This window comes from Hemicordylus capensis, chromosome 9, assembly GCF_027244095.1.
Source record: "Hemicordylus capensis ecotype Gifberg chromosome 9, rHemCap1.1.pri, whole genome shotgun sequence".
In the NCBI taxonomy this organism is placed as follows: Eukaryota; Metazoa; Chordata; class Lepidosauria; order Squamata; family Cordylidae; genus Hemicordylus; species Hemicordylus capensis.
Genome location: NC_069665.1, coordinates 31196434 through 31215670, shown reverse-complemented (window position 1 = coordinate 31215670; position 19237 = coordinate 31196434). Strand labels below are relative to the sequence as shown.

At 58.2% G+C, this 19237-nt stretch overlaps 1 protein-coding gene across 1 annotated transcript in view; it reads right to left on the bottom strand.

Moving 5' to 3' along the window:
* Positions 1-1423: 1423 nt before the first annotated feature.
* SPG7 (SPG7 matrix AAA peptidase subunit, paraplegin) overlaps positions 1424-19237 on the bottom strand; it is a 30893-nt gene continuing 13079 nt past the window's right edge. Inside the window, exons 5-16 of the mRNA XM_053271363.1 lie at positions 18909-19048; positions 15522-15624; positions 13707-13832; positions 12771-12933; positions 11773-11946; positions 10475-10599; positions 7745-7847; positions 5476-5812; positions 5088-5335; positions 4103-4266; positions 3571-3648; positions 1424-2118 (exon numbers count right to left, since the gene is read on the bottom strand). Of these exons, the coding sequence (XP_053127338.1) occupies positions 1903-2118; positions 3571-3648; positions 4103-4266; positions 5088-5335; positions 5476-5812; positions 7745-7847; positions 10475-10599; positions 11773-11946; positions 12771-12933; positions 13707-13832; positions 15522-15624; positions 18909-19048 (1977 nt within the window). The 3' untranslated portion in view covers positions 1424-1902. The remainder of the gene's footprint in view (positions 2119-3570; positions 3649-4102; positions 4267-5087; positions 5336-5475; positions 5813-7744; positions 7848-10474; positions 10600-11772; positions 11947-12770; positions 12934-13706; positions 13833-15521; positions 15625-18908; positions 19049-19237) is intronic.

The following is a 19237-nucleotide window of genomic DNA, read 5'->3' as shown; positions in this document are numbered from 1 at the left end:
GGATTTGAACTCGGGTCTCCCCGGTCCTAGTCCAGCACGCTAACCACTACACCACGCTGGCTCACTAGCAGCTGAATGATAGATTCACCCCAGGAAGGGCATGTGAGTGATACATTTTAAGTACAGCACCAACTGCACTTTACCAACCATGGTTTTGAGTATGTGCGAATGGGAAATTGTGGCCGGTCTTGCCAACAGCAACCTGAGTATTCACGTTTGGTGAGGGGTTTTATTTATTTATATATTTATATTCCTATACTGCCTGATATATATATCTCTAGGCGGTGTTTCAGTGATTTTGGGGGGTTCAGAGGTTTGATTTTATTCCTCTTGGTGACCCCTGCTGAACTTGCTGTGTCATGGCTTTGAGCGATTTTGGAGGGGTTTAAAAAAAAAAATGTCCAGAGGTGCAATCTGCTCATTCTTCTTGGTGACTCTAGGAAATACTATGGGATTTTTTGGTGATTTTTTTTAGCATTATTTTTGTGTTTTCCCCTTTATTTTTAGGTCTTTTTTGGGTCGTGATTCCCCAACCCTGTTTCCCAAAGATTTTAATGCCTCGCCAACGGTGAGGTTTTGCCAGAATGGAACTCCCCCACCCCAGGAAAGAACAGGGAGCCAAGGTGGCTGTTTCAGCTACACCCCTTTCAATCCAACCTGCAGCAACCATTTCCAGACATTATTTTTTTAAAAGTCCATTTCTTGCTGGTGTATCGCATGGGGGCATTTAGCTTCTTCTTGGGGGGTGGGGTGGGGTGGAGTGAAGGGCTACGTTAAAGCCACAGTAATTTAGGAATCTGGGTGCTTGCCTTGTGTTTCCACACTCACAGAGAGGAATTATGTGTGGCTTTCAGAACAGACCACTAGATGGTACACGCAGACCACTGATGAGTAGACTAGCCAAGGCTCACTGGGGGAGACGGAGAAGGCGGCTAAGTTTTGAAGGACCAAAATACTTGCTCCACAGTGAGCTAAGCAGCACAACGCCCCACTTTGAAAAATATACCCTGGAGATCCCAGGCCCAATAGTTTTGGTGGACTCTACTTTCAAGACAGTGGATTAGAATTGTCTGGACCATGGTTTCCCCCGTGAAGACTTTTGAGGAGACCATGGACAAGAAGGAAAAAAAACCAATGGACCATGGAACAAATCAACCCAGAATTCTCACTCGAGACAGAACAGCTGCGCCAGGCAATTAGTGACCCTGGCTGGCAGCTTCGGAGCCTGTCCCCCCTGCCCCTCACTGCCTGGGAAAGGAGCTGCGTTTCCCTGTTGTCAGATCTGAGCCCCCCCTGAGAGCCCCACCGGCACGCCTGGACTTGGCCTCCCCTTGGGTGCGTTGTGAAAAGGGCCCAGACCGGCTGCTACACCTCCTAGGAACTCTGTCCACAGTCCATAACAGACTTCCTCCAAACAACTAGAAAACTTAAAATAAATTTATTTATCAGCTTGCACAAAGATAGGCCTGCCACACCTCAGACAGACATATGCCATCTATCCAACTTTGGGGGGAAACCCTGGTACCCAAAATGCAGACACCTTGGGAAGCCACACAGCTCCGGCTTCCCGGTGGCCTCTTGGGCACAAGGAGGGCTCCACGCTGCCTGCCTGGGCCAAGTAAAACTAGGAGTACCTCAGTCGTTCCACCAAGCCCCGCACATGGGGGATCATGAAAGGGGAGACTGCTGCAGAAGGGCTGGCCTTGCTGAGGACAACCACCCCCAGGAGCCTGGAGAAGGGTCATTGCCTAAGGCCCCACAAGAAGCCGCTCCGGGCAGATCACCCCCAGAGCCTGCTTGCTCTGGCCAACGCCCACCCCAGAACCCTAGCAGAGCGGCCAGCCACAGGCTAGGAGAACCTCTCCGTGTGCCTCCAGTCCTGTCTTCCACTCCACACTGGCTTCACAGCAGTCTCAGGTTGGGCTCTTCCTCCTCCTCCTCCTCTGGGCGTGGGCGGGTCTGGGGGGGCTCTTCGTCTCCCACATCCTTCTTGTCTCTCTCGGCTTCGATCCAGCTCTGAGGGGCAATCATCTTCTTGGGCCCGTGGGGAGGTGGCCCGAGCAGGGCTTCGATGTCGTCATAGTTGATGACTTCCTTCTCCAGGAGGGCATTAGCCAGCTAGACGGGGGGAGAGAGCAGGCAGTGAGCCGCTGTGTGCGGGCGCACACACAAGGCCAGGTCAGCCTTCATGGAACCGGTGTGTGTGTGTGTGTGTGTGTGTGTGTGTGTGTGTGTGTGTGTGTGTGTGTGTGTCACCCTTGGCAGCTCAGCCACCTGCTGCTTGAAGAAAGGACCAACGCGCTACACAAGGAGAAATAACTGGGTCAGCAAAGCTGTCTGAGAGGCACAGGAGGGGTGTGTGCAGAACGCAGCCACGCCGCCTTCCGTCTGCTCAAGGATTCCTCCACAGCATTTGTTCCAAGTGGCTATTCTGTGTGTGCGCGCACACACACACCCCAGCAGGAGAAGCTCGGAGCTTGCTGCAGCCAATCCGAAGGTCACCTTCTCCTGGCTTCATCCTCAGGAGAAGTGACCATATGTGAATGGCGGGCCAGCTGTGGCAGAGCATTGGCATCCTGGCATCGGGCTCCCCTCTGCAGCCACCCCGTCCCATATAGGGAGAAGTCACTCTTAACGGACATAAAGCAAAAGTGGGGGGGGGGAGATGAGAGTACAAGCCAAGATTGGGGGGGTTGTGTGTGTTGGGGGGGCAGCACCAGTTAGTGTTACGTCAGGCCTCCCTTCCCAAGACAGTCGTAGAACGCTTGCTTGCTTGCTCTGCAGCTCCAAGATCCCCCTCCCTTGGCATTTCCAGGCCCAGGAACACTAAAAAAAACCCACCACCCTTTGTTTCTTGGCACCCCAAGCGCCTCCTTCATGAGTGAGGAGTGCTGGGCTGGTGGTAGCAAGCATGACTTGTCCCCTTTGCTAAGTGGGGTCCACCCTGGTTTGCCTTTGAATGGGAGACTACGTGTGAGCCCTCTAAGGTATCCCCCTTAGGGGATGGGGCCACCCTGGGAAGAGCCCCTGCCTGCTTGCATGCAGAAGGTCCCAAGTTCCCACCCTGGCAGCAGCATCTCCAAGAGAGGGCTGAGAGAGACTCTGGCCTGAAACCTTGCAGAAGCCGCTGCCAGTCTGGGTAGACAACAATGAGTCTAGATGGACCAATGTTCTGACTCAGTATATAGCAGTATATTCCTATGTTGACGCCTGGAAATGCCCAGCCACTCCCTCCCTTTGCTTCTGGGCACCTCAAGTTCAGAAAGATGTGCCGCCACCATGCTTCCCAATACACGGTGGCTAAAATGGTCTCTGAGGAGGGAGCCTCTGAGCAGCCGTCCACCCAGCTCTCTGGAACGGTTCCCAGCCTTCTCCAAGGAGCTCAGAGCAGTGCTTTAGCCTCACAGCGACCTGGCTGGTGGGAGGTGAGCTGCCAGTGGCCCAGCCAGCAACCAGCGAGCTTAGGTAGCTGAGCAGGGACCCCAAGCCGAGTCTCCAGCCCCCTCCACCAGCCCTGGACTCAAACGCCTCCTTCTCGGTGTTCAGCATTAGGGCAGGGATACGCCGTACCGCTCTCAGCTTGTCCTGATTGTCCAGCAGCAGCTTCTCTGTCCGCCTGTAGGCTTGAGCCACCAGCAACTTTGCTTCCTGGGAGTGGGACAAAAGCCAAAAGAAACAAGGGGAGAGTTGGAGGCTGAGAGAGGGGAGGAGTTGTGGGGGGGGGGGGGGAGACAGCTGGAACTCAGAACCCCCATCTGTCGGGGAAGGTCTGTGGGGTTCAAGGTTCCCAGCTCAACAGCTCAGCTGGGAGCATGGCGATGCCAGGTCAGAGGATGCTAAACCCGTGTCGGTGGAAACCACGATAGCAACTAGCTTCCTTTTGTGTGGTTCACAGGCTACGGATCGCACAAGCGCTCTAGACTTTGCCGGCTCACGGCAACCAGCCTAGAAAGCCAAGGAGAGGATTCCTTGTACAGAAGTGCTCTAGGAACAACCCGAAGGCAATAAGCCAGAAGAGGGTTTTCTTTGCAGCTCTGCATCCGCGGTAAGAACCTGCGTGGTCCAGATGCGACTCGGATTGTGACAGCCACTGGCCACTTACGTGGTCCATCAGTTGCTGGAGTCCGTGGCTGAAGGGACGCCTCCCAATCCCGGGGGTGCTTTCCTGGTCCGGGAAGGAAAGGTGTCCCACGTTGGGCAGCATCCCGTATTGCTTCACCATGGAGTAGGCGATCTTGGTGACTCTCCTCAGGTCATCCTGGGCCCCTGAGAGAGGAGGGCCTTTTTTAAAGAAGGGAGCTCGAGGCGTGAGGGCAGGAAGCCTCAGTCCTGCCAAGGTCACTCCTGCTCCCCGCCTGGCTTCACAGTCAAGCAGAGCAAAGAGCAGAAACAAATGGAAACCCGCATCAGGCTTGCATGAGGCGGAGGAGACATAGCGGGGCTCCCTGACATGTGTGAGCACTGCAAGGTAGTCCCCTGGGGGGCGGGGTCGTTCTGGGAAGAGCCCCTGCACGCTTGCACGGAGAAGGCCCCAGGTTCCCTCCCTGGCAGCAGCATCTCCAGATAGGGCTGAGAGAGACTCCGGCCTGCAACCTTGGAGAAGCCGCTGCCAGTCTGGGTGGGCAGTACTGAGCTAGAGGGACTGACTCAGTAGAAGGCAGCTTCCTAGGTTCTTCCTTCCCACTGGCCATGGGATGCACTGAATTTCCGAATGGCTAACGGCCATTTGGAAATTCCATGCATCCCTACGGCCCTTTGGAAGGAACCAGGGCTTTTCAGTGGGCGTTCCCTGTCATTCATTTTAGAACATTCCCTAGAAGAGCATCTGCCTGCTTGCATGCAGAAGGTTGCAGTTCCCTCCCTGGCAGCATCTCCAGATACAGCTGGAGAGACTCCTGCCTGCAACCTTGGAGAAGCCGCTGCCAGTCTGTGTAGACAAGACTGAGCTAGAGGGACCAAGGGTCTGACTCAGTACATGGCAGCTTCCCGGGTTCCTGCGTCCCCACCCCAGGAAAGCCTCGCCCGGCCTCCCTGCGCAGGACCCCTCAGCCTGGCGGAGCTGCAGAGGGCACGGGGGGCCTCCTCACCAGTCGTGACTTTGTTGAAGGTGATGGCTTCCGACACCCTTCCTCCCAGGGCCATGCACATCCGCTCAAAGAGCTGGTCCTTGGTGAAGAGGAACTGCTCCCTTGGCAGGATCTGGGCAAAGCCCAGGGCAGCGTTGGTGCGAGGGGCGATGGAGACCTGCAGCCAAAGGAGGAAGAGAGGAAGAGTGGGGGGGGGCGTTGCCTGTGGCAGCCCCCTCAGCCCTCCCCCACGACCCCCACACTGCCCCCTAACACTTCCCACAGCCATCCTTGTGCATCCACAGTGTGCTACCATCCCTCCCGCCCCACGGTGGAAGGCCACCACCCGGCTCTCCTCCTGCGATAGGATCTTCTCTTCTCTTTTTTGGCTGTCCCCTGCAAGACCAACACCTGGCTGGCGTTCCCTGCCTGGAGTCCCCCGATGTGGTGGGCCAAAGGCCCTTGGGGCTGGGGGGGATGGGTGCCGGAGGGCAACACCTGGGGGGGGGGCCCACCGCTGAGAGCCCCAGCCCTGCTGGGATCTGCCGCCATGACTGGGGCCCCAGAGGCTGAGGAAGCCGCCTCTCTGGCCCTCCGCGCCCAGGCCTCGCAGCCCAGCCGGGAAGAGGCCTCACCTGCAATCACTCTCTCGACAGCATACTCGAAGTTGGAGGTATCGATGACCTTGTGCCCCTCCCTTGCGGCATGGAGGGCGGCCTCATTGCAGATGTTGGCGATGTCGGCTCCTGCAGGCAGAGCAACGCAGACACGCTCGCTTGCTTCCGGGAGACGCCAAGGGAGACCCGAGGAAGCCACAGCCGCGCTCCCCAGCATGGATCCTGCAGGGACCCACCCTCGTGCTCCCCACTGTGGTGCGCAATCCGGAGGGGGTGCCCAGTCTGTGTCCCCCCCCCCCGGCCCCCCGAGGGAAGGGCCTGAAGAGCAGGCCGTGACCCGAGAGCTCAAGCCGGGGGGGGGGGAGCAGCAGCCAATCCCACCGGGCATCCCTTCTTCTTTAGTCACAGCAGTCTTGGGGTGCAGGGGGAAATTTATCTACCTATCTCAATTTAGTTTCGTTTAGTTAGTTTAAGTTTAGTTTTAGCCAATCCATCCAGAGGCTCTGGGCAGTGTGTGACTAGTTTAAAAAACATAAAAACGAAACATCATTTAAAACCAATTAATACACTTAAAAACAATTCAGTGGGAAGGCAAATCAGGAGGCGGGCGAAGAGGAGGGGGAGGAGCTATGCAAAGCAGGAAGGAGCCCCGGCAGGGACTTGAGAGTGTGCTGTCTATGCGGGGCTCCCATCGCCAGAGCGGCCTGGCTGCCCTCGCCAAGACGCTCCACGGGGGAGAGTGGGGCGTTGATCAGGCACAGCCCCCAGCGGGGACTGGCCTGGCCCACTGGCTCCAGCTCCTCCGGGGAGGAAGCACATCTGTTCCGAGTCTGAGTGGCTGGGTGGGTGGCTGCTCCGAGGAGCCATGGAGGAGGCAGAGCGGGGGCCAGCCGGAGGGAGGAATGTGCACAGGATCCGCCACAGTCTCCGCACAAACAGGAAACCCAGAGCCTGGGGCTCCGTCCTCCGCTTTGGGTGTCGCAGGAAGACGGAGTCCAGGGCCCGCGAGAGCAGGCCAGTTGGGCGGGACGGAACCCTCCGCTGTCCAGGGGCCGGCTGGAGAAAGAGCCTCCCAGCTCAGCGCACGGATTGCCAACGACTCCACTGCCAGCAACCAGAAGCGGCAGCTCCTTCCCCACCAGCGTCTGGGTCACACACGCCACCCACCATCAGTTTAAACCCCTGGGAGCCTGGCCGGTGTGCGGATTCAAGACAGGCCCAGCAGGCCTGCGCCCGGGTGTCGTCCCTGCCCAGCGGCAGCGCCTCGGCTCTCCTTTCTCCCCGAGCAAGCACTGCGGGTAGGACACAGCAGCCGGGTGGGAGGCAAGTCAAGCCATGACAACGTCTGCAGCAGCACCACCACCACCAAGCCACCCAGGAGCAAAAACGAATTGTCGGCACTGACCGGAATGGTCCTTCTCCTCCGTGGTCGGGAGTGTATCCAAGGGTTGCTCCTCCCACCTGCTCCGAGACAACGGGCCCAATCCTGAAAAGGCTTACGAAGGCCACCTGGTGCCCCCTTGATGGTTAACTCTGAATATTATTATTTTTTAGAATATATTTATATCCCGCTTTTTCTTCTTCTGAGGAGAAGCCCAGAGCTGCGTACATGGCTATGTTTATCCTCACAACAACCCTGTGACGGAGGTTAGGCTGGACGCAACTGGCCCAGAGTCACCCAGTGAGTTTCATGGCTGAATGGGGATTTGAACTCGGGTCTCCCCAGTCCTAGTCGAACAACTGGGCTGCCTGGCTGCATTCCGTCTCCTTTTCCCACGGACTCCGCTAATCCACAGAGGAAAGGCCAATAGTCGGGATGGGAAGACAAGAGCAGAGAAATCAACAGCACCAGAGGACCAGAGAGGCACCTACTCTGGAGCGAGACCAGGCAAAAACTGCAGGGCAAGGGGGCTGCCTGTCCCACAAGGCCTTCGTAAGCCTCTTCAGGATTAGTCCTGTCATCTCGGAGCAGGCGGGAGGCACAATCCAGCCTTGGAGACATTTCCCCACTGGAGGAGAAAGGGGGCAGGGGGAGCCCGACAAGCAAGTGCTCCGACGTACCACTGAACCCTGGCGTGAGTTCAGCCAAGCGCTGGGAATAAAAGCTGCCAGCCTGGGGCAGCTTCAGGCCCTTCAAGTGCTGTTCATAGATCTCTCGCCTCTCCTGCAAAGAACAGAGAGAGTTATTTTGTCTGAGGGTAGAAGAAGGGAAACTTGGTCTCCATATTCTCTAAGTGCCCCGCGAGGAGCCTAAAAGCAGGATATAAAAATGTTAACGGACAAACAAAAGGGTCGGCAGAGGGGAGGCCACAGCTCACCAGTGACCACTGGCCCATTTCCTGGAGGCCACTTAGCAGTGACAGGGCATCTGCTTTGCGTACAGAAGGTCCCAGGTTCAATCCCTGCCAGCATCTCCAGGGACGACTGGGAAAGACTCCTGCCCAAAACCTGGGAGAGCCCGCTGTCAGTCAGTGTAGACAGTGATGAGCTGCACAGGCCAAGGGTTTGACTCGGCAGAAGGCAGCTTCCTACGGTGGCTGGAATTCTTTCAATGGATGCAGGACCAAGTAGGGCGAGGCGTGCCAGGCAGTGCCACCAGGGGGCAGAAGCTCGCTGGCTGGCCTGCGCCTCCAGGGCTCCTTCCAAATGCAGGACAGATGTACACAGACTTGCAAGGAGGCTCTGGTTCTTCCCTCCAAAGGTCATTTCTCTGGCAACCCCCTTCCTGCTGATTCTGATTTATCCCTTAACATCTCTATCACCACAGCGCTTGCAAGCGGGGGCGGGGGGGGGAGGGAGTGGGGAACAAGGGGGAAGGAATGGAGGCCTTCCAGAACCTGCCCCCCAGCTTGAATGGAGGTAATTTGCAGCAGGGTGGGTGGGGGTGGGTGGATGGGGCTGGCCAGGGGCCAGCAAGTGACTCATCCGCTGGCCCAGGCGGTCCTGATTAAGGCAGGGGGCTCAGCTGCCAGGACTTCCTTCCCCTTCAGGGCAGCTGCACCACTCACTTTTCCGGTACCAGATTGTATCAGGCATGTGAGGTATTTTAGAGCAAAAACCTGGAGGGCCTGGAGGATAGTGGAGCCCCAGACAGCAGGAGGAGGAGGAGATGCCCGTTCCCTTAGAAAATAACATGCAAAGGAAAAAGCCCCTCTCAGTTCTTGGCCTGCTTTACTATCCAAACAGATGCTGTTCCAGGGGGAGAAAAGGGGGAGCCTAAAGCAGGAAGGGTGGGCTGTGGGGGAGAGGGAAAGAGGGCTGCCCCTTTGCTTTGGGATCTGCACCCACCCCTGCAACCGTGTGCACCGAGAACACCCACATGAGAACGCAGGGAGGCCCCCACTCCCAGCAGGAAGGGATGCACTCCGCCGGCAATTCAAAAAAACCACCCTAAGCCATTTTTGGAAGGGCGGTGTATAAATCAAATCAATAAGTATGAAATCTGCTGGGGACAAGCAGGGAGCTAACTGAAATGCTATGTGTGCTGGTTAAAAGGATGTTTCCCTCTGATGAGCCACCACCACTCAGACTGAAGGGACAAGAAGAGGGCAGAAAGCAGAGGGCAGCCCACCAGAGGCCCACGGACCGGTTTCTGGTGGACCCCCCACCTGACACCTCCTGGGATTCTCACCACAGAATGCGCAGCCGGGTGGGCCGCACAAGGCTATAACAAACCCAGATTGTGGGCTTCTGCCTCTACACACAGATGCCAAAGCGAAGGAAAGCACTGGGAACCAGTCCTGAAGGCATCTCACTGTTACCTGCACACCAAGGTAGATGTAGGTAGCCACTTCTTCTCCTAATCACAAAGGTGAGCTTTTGCAGCAGCCCTGAGAGGGGAGATCCCTCTAAGCAACAAGGATCGGTGACCTTTAGGAACATAGGAAGCTGCCTTATACATCCCTTAAACTGAGTTGGGATGTGCACAAACTGGTTCAGAGGGTCCGGCGTTTGGCCGAACTGGCGGGGGTGTGTGTGTTACCTTTAAGGAGGAGGGAGGGTGCTCTTACCCATCCACCCCGGCCATCCTACTGGAAGTGCCCAATGCGCGTACAAACACACTGGCCTCTCCCGGCAGGACACTGACCAGGGCAGCAAGCAGGTACACATCTGGCCCACACCAGTGGTTTTGGTCACAGCGCCGGTGGGGGAAATGCAGTTGGGGGTGGGGGGGAAGAGCACCCTCCTTCTTGCTTAAAAGGTAAACCCCCATCGAACCAGCTTTCAGCTGAACCGTGCACATCCCTAATACTGAGTCAGACCCTTGGTCCATCTAGTTCAGTACTGCCCACACTCACTGGTAGTGGCTTCTGCAAGGCTGCAGGCAGGAGTCTCTCACATCCCTACCTGGAGATGCCACCAGGGATTGAAGCCGAGATCTTCTGCATGCAAGCAGGAGGAGACCTTACAGCGTATAGTCTCCCATCTAAATACAAACCAGTGCAGGCCCTGCATAGCAAAGGAGAGCATGCATGCTTGCTGCCACAAGACCAGATCTCCACAAGGACCTTGGTGGTCCCTGCTCTTCCAGCCATGGGCCCACCTAAGCGCAGCCGCTTGCTGAACTCATACTGGCCTGCAAATGCGAAAGAGATGTTGCCCCATCCAGAGACCCACCATCTGGCTGCAGCTCCACAGCAAGAAACACAACGGTGGCAGCGTTGAGGGCACAGACAGTGAGGGAGGGATGCTCGGAGGCCTCACCCAACCTTCTACTGCCAAGCCCGATGAGGCACTGTGCCGTGAAGCCCCTCGGCCGCAGTCCCAGCAGAGGAGGGCCCCAGGTAATACCTGCAGAGTGGGCAGATCGATAAAGATGTGGCGGTCCAGCCTCCCGGGCCTCATGAGCGCGTTATCCAAGATGTCTGCTCGGTTGGTGGATGCCAGCACGATCACATGGTCGGTGGTCCCCATGCCTGCAGAAGGGGGAAATGTGAGAGACGCATGCCGGTGGGGTGGCAACTCAGCAAGGGGCTCTAGGACGACCCTCTTCCTTGCCCCGTGAGCAGAGCTGCAGGGGCGAATTTGGGCTGGGTCCTGAGGTGGCCGCCGACACCGGGGAGGGAGCAGCAAGAAAGGTTGGCTCTTTGGGCCATGTGGAAGGCACCGTGCCCGAGGGCCTGTGACATTCAGCTTGCTCTCTTTCAACACCGTTTGGTGTGCCCTACATACAACCAGGAACACAGAGCGAGACCCTGGCCGGGCCGGGCCACCCAAAGGCCTGCACTCCAAGCAACTCTGAACCCACCGAGTCCCAGGCTACCAACATTCACACTGTCTCCACGGCCACCAATGAGGCTGCTGACTTATTCCATCCATGCAACTCCCAAGAGTTTCCTCCTGCTCCCAGCAGCTGCTGGCACTTCTGGAGATTCCCTGTCTTTTGCACAGACTATTTGAGCATTCGCCAGAAAACTGCCACCTTCCACAGCACGGCCAAGGCTCTCCCCACGGGCACAGAGCTGCCCCGCAAATTACTGGAGGGAGGCAAGCCTGGCTGGACCTCCTGCTGAGGCCCACATTGCTGCAGGAATTCTGGACAGAGGGGGCCGCGTCCTCCTCAGGCTGGCGGGGAGCTGCAGACAGCCCAGGCACGGGACACCACCTCCAGGGGACCAGGAGGATCACCCCTCCCGCCCACGGCTGCATACGGAGCCTGCTTCCTTGCCGGGGCTCCTCATCCTCCAGGAGGAGAGAGGACAGCTATGCCCCAGCTCGCCTTCTGCATCTGACAGGGAAAGGAAAGGAAAGAGAGACACTTGGAGTCAGCCACGTGGGCTAAGCCGCTTCACTCCTATGGCAAGATTAGTGCAAGCAGAACATTAGCTGCTTTGCTGCTGGGAAGATGTGTGCCCAAAATAGACCCAGCATCCAGCAGGTTCATCACACGACGCAACACGTAACCTCTCTGTGCTCGCCAGGGTCACCGCATCAGTGGCTGGGGATGAAGGGAGCTGTAGTCCACCACCCTGGGGGGCTTCCCGTGCTATGACCTCCCTGCAACCTACACATCCCCTCATTCAGGATCTTTACCCCAGAGCTCTTTGCACCCAAAGGCAGCCCAAAGCCACGGGCGTCAAAGCACTGACCGTCCATCTCCACGAGCAGCTGGTTTAAGGTCTGCTCTTCTTCTGTGTTGGAGAAGCCAGAGACGTTGGTGGAGCGCTTCTTCCCCACCGCGTCGATTTCGTCGATGTAGACAATGCACGGAGCTCGGGCACGGGCTTCTTTGAAGAGGCTCCGCACACGGGCCGCCCCGAGACCTACAGAAAGGCAAGCGGAGGGGAGGGGCAAGCAGTGGCCGTCAACAGGCTTCGGCGTGGATTTCTTACCGTGCAGGCCCTGGCGCGCAAAAGCTTCTGCCACAATCAGGGCAGCGGGCTTGAAGGTGCCAGAAGACGCTTTCGTCACTTGTGCTTTAATAAGCGAACACAGCCACCCCTCTGGGGTTATAACAGAGCTGCCTCCTTATCAGGTGCCAGCAGAGAACGAAGTAATCAAGGCAAGGAATGTTGCCAGCTGGGGCAGACCTGGGAACAAAATCCCACCAGCCCTTTCCTGGAGGGTTTCTACAGGACGAGGTTCCCTGCTCAGCAGAGCCACTGCCGCCCTCTGTTCAAATGGAGGTCCCGGGCAAGGGAGTCCCGTGCTCAGAAATCTAGCAGCGCAGCGGCAACTTGTAAGCAGTTCACTGGAAGAGCAAGAGGAATGAGGCTAAGAGGGTAGTTCCAGACGCAGATCAAGCAGTGAACATCCAGGACAAGAGACACCGTCTCCGTGAGAGGGCTTCAGGGCTTCCTCTTCTTGACTGATCAAAAGGCAGAAGACGTTGGGGGCTAAAGGTGAGGAAGGAGGAACCTGCATCTTCCCAAATGTCTGCCCACAACTGCGATTCCCCCGAGTGGCTGACTGGCATCTTGCTGCCCTCCTATGCCGCAAGTCAAGCGGTGCTGTGCAGAAGCGTAAACGGCAGGGGCTGCATTCCTCCTGAGCAGGGCCTGCCACCAGCTGGCTCTCAGCAACTCGTAAGCCACCCAGAGCCCACTCCAGGGGCAGCCGGCCCAGGCAAGGAGAAGGCTGGACTCACCTCCTATCACCTCGACGAATTCGGAGCCGGCCATGGCCAGGAAAGGCACTTGTGCCTCCGTAGCGACTGCTTTTGCCAGGAGTGTCTTGCCGCAGCCTGGGGGTCCGAGCAAGAGGGCACCTTTGGGCACTTTGGCGCCAAGCTGGAGGTAGCGCTCTGGGCTCTGGAATCAAACACAGTTCATCAAGACACACACTCTAGAGACAGAGAGAGAAAAGGGGAGAAGGGAGAGGGCGATCTGACTCACGAACTATTACATCAGCACAGCAAGAGATCGAAGACTGTGTGTATAAAGACATTGATAAAACGGAGCAAGAAAGCAGTGGCTGTGTGCGGCAGGGGCCACGGGGAGCCATCCAGTACTAGCGTGCAGATGCCAGTCTACATACATTGAAGCTGCACGGAGTCCCTGAAGCATCGCCCAGGCGAGGGGGCCACAGGCCACAGGCTTCTTGGATGCTCTTCCCCACACGCAACAAGCGCTCCCCCACTCAGCGGCCAGGCAGACAAGGCACCTGCCTCTCTGCACCGCCCTCCCTTGCACAGAGACACGGAGTCAGGACTTGCTGCAAAGCATCAGGCCCGCTCTTCCTCATCGGGCCTGCAGCTAGGAGCAGGGCAAGGAGGAAGCGGACATCTGGCTCCAGACACTATGCTCAAGCACCCTGGTAGAAGCGCTGCCTGAGCTCTTCAAAGCCTCTGGGAAAGGAACGCGGGGGAAGCGAGGCAGGCGATGGAATTCCACAGCATAGCGGTCTAACGTGGGGGGTGGGTGGGGGCCAAACAGAGGTCGGCAGACTACAACTCCCATCATCCCCAGCCACAACTGGGAGTTGAAGTCCAGCAGCAGCTGGAGCGTCTCAGGTTGGCCACCCCTGGGCCAAAGGACACCCCACCCCCACCCCTCTTTGCCCCCAGAGCGTGTGCATTTCTTACCTTCAAATAGTCCACAAACTCCCTGACCTCCATTTTGGCCTCGTGCATCCCTGCGACGTCCTTGAAGCTGATCCCTTTCCCGGATTTGCCGTCCACAACGGTGAAGCGAGCCATTTTCAGTTGGTTCTGTTGGGGGCGGTGGGAGAGCGTCAGGGTTGTTTGGAGGCAGGATTCTCCGACACAGCACCCCAACCCCGCCGCACACAGACGGATACAAATACGGCCAATATTTATATACTGCTTTCCCACAGAAGTTCCCAGAACAGTCTCCATCAATAAATAGGGAAGGAGGTCTGGAGCTTTGTGGACTCCGCGGCTGCCTTGATCTGCTTGACGAGCTGCTTGCAAGCTGGAGGGAAGCCGACAGCTTTTGCCACCCTGCCCCAGTCCGCCTCTTCGGAAGGAACAGACCAAGAGGGGACTCTCCAGAACCCCCCTCCTCCCAGATGGGCCATGCACGCACACGGCTCCGGGGCTGCCAGACCCCTGCCCCAAGACAAGAGGTTTTCAGGCTGGGGCAGGGGAAGAGGGACCTCCCACGCAACAGGCCTGGCATTCCAGCCTCCATTCAGCCACCATTCCGCTAAACACCCTCTGCAGAACTGCTCATTATCCGTTGCTGAAAACAGCTACTAATGTTGGCTTCCCAAGGAAAGCTTCCAGCGGGCCAAATTCTTCAAAATGCAGCAACCCGGACGCCCGGAGGGCGGTGCGTGCAGACGCCAGTGCAAGGCACCCACCTAGCGGAGGGAAGAGTGGAGCGGGCCTCGAGAGCATGGAGAAGCTCCCCTGGCCCCAACCCACCGGCTCTTTCCCTCCAACAGCCACAGCCAAGCCAGGAGGATGGAGCTTCTTGACAGAGGCATTGCAAAAAAAAAAAAACAGCAACACAGGCATGGAGTGGAGGAAGCGTCTTCCTCCCTCTCTCATCCTATTAGGACTCTGGGTCACCCAGTGACATTGGTGGGCAGTCGACTCAGGACGGACGGATTCACACGGTGCACAATTCCTCTATGGAACTCACTGTCACAAAACATGGTGCTGGCCTCTTTAAAGCTTAGAGGGCTTTAAAGGGGGATCAGACACGGAGGAGGAGGAGGAGGAGGGGTCTACTGCTGGCTATTCGTCACCATGGCTCTGTCGATGGACTTCCATGTGCAGAGGCAGTCTGCCACCAAAGGCCAGAGAAACGCTAGGCTGGACTTTGAGGCCGACCCAACAGGCTGTCTCTTGGCGTCCTTCTTGCGAAGTCTCTTCCCCCCCACCACACACCCACCCCACTGAGTCCGGCCCTCAGCCCTTCCCAGGCAGGCGGAGTTCCCCAGCCTCTACTCAGCTGACTGGCGGGGGGGTGGGGGTGTTGGCAGGCGCCGAGAGGGGGGCATGTGACAGGAGGCCGGCTCACAGCACAGGCCAGGAGCTTAGGCAGCTTTGCAGACTGAAAAGTGATTTGGCTAAAAGCAGGAGAGGGATGTGTGTCTGCTGCCGCCTGCGAGGCTCCCCGGCCAGGCACAGGCGAAAGAGACGCCATGCCCAGCTGCAAGCCTTGCAAGCAGCAGGGGGAGCAGCCTGGCCCTGCAGATGCCCTGAGCTCGGCCCCCCAACTTCGAGGGAAAGGGACCCCCCCTCCCCGCACACCCCCACCCCAAGAGACCAAATACTTCCATCGGCTGGCAGGAAAAGCAGCAAGACGGAGTACGGGGGGGGGGGGCACGGCGCCCTCTGGCCGGGCCTGGGGCGTATGAGAGGCCACCTTTGCTGGGCGGAGGCCACCCGAGAAAGGCACGTCAAGGAGAACCGGTGGGTGCTACTTACGAAGGCACTGAACCCGCCTTCCCTTCCTGCCATTCCGGCCAGGCGGAAGATGTACCACAGGATGCCGACGCCCACCGCGGCCATCCCCAAGGCGTAGAGGGCGCTGCAAAGGGAAGAGCGGGGCAGGGTCAGAGCTTGGTGCTGCCTCCCGCACAGTCCTGGAGAGCTCGCTCGCTCACTCCCCACCCGGGTCTTGTGCCCGAAAGGCCGGACAGGAATGTCGCCACGGCAGCACTGGAAGGAGTAGCCTTTTATGCACAAAGGGGAACCGGCTTAAAGGGGGGGGGTGTTGGAAGGAGAGAGGGGCCGGCTTTTGGATCATCAGGGAGGACCCCTCATTAGCCCAGTTGGCTTGTTCAGTGCTCAGCTTCCACGGAGAAGGAGGCAGCCTATCACCGCTCCCAGGAGGGGCAAAGAGGCTTTTGTGGGAGCCCCAAGCAAACCCCCACGGCAAACCCCCACGGCGTGGACGCTCAGCACCCTTCTCCAGCAGCCTTGCTGGCCGTCAGACCGGGAGCTCCAAGCCACAGCTGGGCAGCAGGCCAAATGCACTGCATATACGGATCTTAAGCATGGATCCGTATTGGTGGCCGGCATTCGTGGGCCACGGGAGAGAAAGCACCCGAGTCTAGCGGGTGTGATGGAAACTCCCCGAGGGCCTGCTCTCACCACCGCCCCGGCCACCTCTCTCCTATCAGGCATACCCAGGAAAAAGACGAGGCCCCACGCAGCATGCCAGCTGCAGAGCGACGGGGAGTGGGCAGAACGGGGGGCAAGCGGCACTCCCTCGCCCATCCCCTTCCTCACAGCTCCTGCAACGCCTGGCACGGACAGAGCACGTCTCGGCCGCCAGCGGCTTCCTGCTCAGCACCTAATACAGCTGCTGAGCTCAACGCAGGCCAGGAGCCGACTCCGCCCACCAGCCTGGAACTCGGGAAGCACCCAGAGGCCAACCATGCGGCTCCTGGTACAAGTCAGAGGGCAGCATCCTCAGGTCGCGCTAATGTGCACGTCACGGGTCAAGAGCCAGCCCTGCAAGCGGACACGGACCGCAGTTCACCCAAGAGAGACTGGCTTGCACCCAGAGGAGGGTGAGCGGAGTGTCTGTGCCTCTCGCTCTCACAGCAGCCTCCGTTACCCCCTGAAAATGCACTGGAGGGTTCAGGAAGCCTAGTCTGGAGCAGCACCGGGGGCGGGGGGGGCGCTGAACTGGGATGGGGAATCAGATAAATCTGGGGCGAGGGGAGGAGCTCTTGCGTGTGAGCACGAGTGCCTTTCCGCTCACGGGACGCGCCTCTGTGATGCACTGACCCCACTGCCTTACGCTGCATCAGTTCCATTGCGTCCAGCCTGGCCTGTGTGGACTGGGAGTGGCTTTCAGAGGCAGGGCCTCCCACCACCCTGCCTGGAGAGGCTGCTGGGATGGACCGGGGACCTTCCGCACGCACAGGGAGTGCTCTTCCCCTGTCCACGACGCGGCCCCCAGGCCCCCAGGCCATTCAGCCGCGGGAGCAGCAACAGGGCTGCCCACACTGGGCCCTGTATTCTGTCACTCCGGCCCTGGACCGCCATGGCTTGCAGGCCTCCTTCCACTCTTACTGCTGGAGCACCTGGCCAGCCAGAGGCGCCATCCTCCGGATTCCACAAGTCTCTTTGCGCTGGGGAGAAAACTGCCAAGAGCAGAACTGACAAACGGTGGCGGCAGAAACAAGGAGACCTTCCAAAGAGAGGCACCCGGGGCATTCCAGGCTGGCATTCCGGGATTCTGCCCTCCCCATCTGCCCCGCTCTGACCTTCCATTCGTATTAAAAGCTCCAGCCTTTGCAGCAGCATCTCGGCAACCAAGGCCCCGGAGCCCTGCCTAGCAAGCCCCTCCGCGCAACGGCAGCGCTCCCTCCTCGCTGACATTTTGGATCTGGTTATGAAAGCGGCTTCTGCTCAGCGCGGGGCTTGTGAGTCAGTGTCCGCCTGAGGAACGGGCGGCCGTTGCTTTAATGGGCAAGAGCTGGGAGCTTATTTCTATAAGCCAGCGAGAATACCATGGGGGAGGCTCGCTGGGGCTCTAATGCATTATCTCCGCTGGGCCAGACACCCTCTGATCGCCGCAGTGCTCACCAACACTCCCAGCTGCATCCACCAGCCTCCCTGATCCATGCACTTTTGACTGCAAACAGCTTTGGGAAGAAGCCGACTGGGCCCAAAACGGGGGGGGGGGGGGCACACACACAGCCCCACACAAGGAGAATGACTTCTCATCGCACAATTAGGAGGATTGACATCCCACTCAAGAGATCTCCGTGCACAGGTTCACAGCCTTTTTTTAGCAAGTGCACCCCTTCTGAGCACGCACGCATGCACAAATTTGATTGTGACAGTCAGGGAGATGGGCTACTCCAGTCACTGGCGTACATCCACGCTGAGTTACTCAGAAGCAGCCTTCTTGGAATTAATGGGAGAAGTCGACTTCTATTAATTTCAAGGGGAGGACTCCATGCTAATTATCTGAAGCCAGGCTGAGGGGAGGGGGACCCTAAGCATCAGCACACAGCCAACCAATCAGGAGCAGAGAAGGAAGGTCTTCACCCTCCTCCCTCCCACCCTTCTGCAGTGGACACATTGGCCGAGGATACGTTGGTTTCAAGCCAGCAATCCGCATACGGGAAACCAATAACGCAGCTGCAGTGTGGGGGCAGGAGACCTCCAAGTACCCCCTGGGAGCCCTTCAAGTGCCCCCAGGGGCACCAGCAGCCCTTGTTGGGAACCCTCATCTTAGCGGACCAATCAATTAAACGGCCATGTCAATAAAAACAATAGCTCTGAAGCAAGAACTGTACTTGGTCCTTCGACACGGCGTGGCAGGCATCACTGGAGAAGAGGCATTCCCTCTCATCGGAGAGAAAAGGGGGAAGGCCTCTTAAGATTGTTCTTGCCACCTGCAGTTTTCATCAGCATATGCCTACATTCTGCAGCCCTAGATCTGCCGCTGATTAAGCAGGGGCCCCTTTCCAGCGGAGTGCAATGCTTTCCCAAACAATTCATCTTGTCAACTGAATGCTGCAACTCCGGCAGGGAGATAACTCACTTGCTGGGCAGAGAGACAAAGCGCCCCCTACCAACCCCAAGGCCTCTCGCCACCAGCCCCACCTCTCTCCAGCACTCGCACTGGCTCTAGGGGCCCCAGCACGGGCCACCAAATCACTTTAGGGCAGGGGTCCCCAGACTGGAGCCACTGGGGATGATGGGAGCTGTAGTCCAACAGCATCTGGAGACCCCCTGCTTTAGGGTATGGTCTATGCAGAGAGGCATCGGGGGAGTGGCTGTGGGGAGGGAAGAAGCGGCCCTAAGGGCAAGCAGAGGAGCCCCACCGCCCTCCGGCGCTCTGCATACTTTCCAAAGAAGCCGGTGCGCTTGTAGGAGACGGGAATCCGGTCCTTGCCGGCAATGTTCAGCTCTTCCTCGGCAGCTCGCAGCTTCTCCTCAAACTTGTCAATGTTGGCCACCTGCATCCTGTACATCAGGGCGAGCCTCTGGGGACACAAAGAGCAGCCATGTTACGGCACGATGGCCACAGCAAGGCGGCTGGCAAGAGCCAGGGCAGCACGAGGGGCCCCCGTGGCCGCAACCTGCAGGGGAGAAATTCCAAGGGGGATGAAAAGCGGTGCTGGGCTCAGAATCAACAGCTGCAAGAGAGCTGCTCTCTCAGAACTGGACCTCCT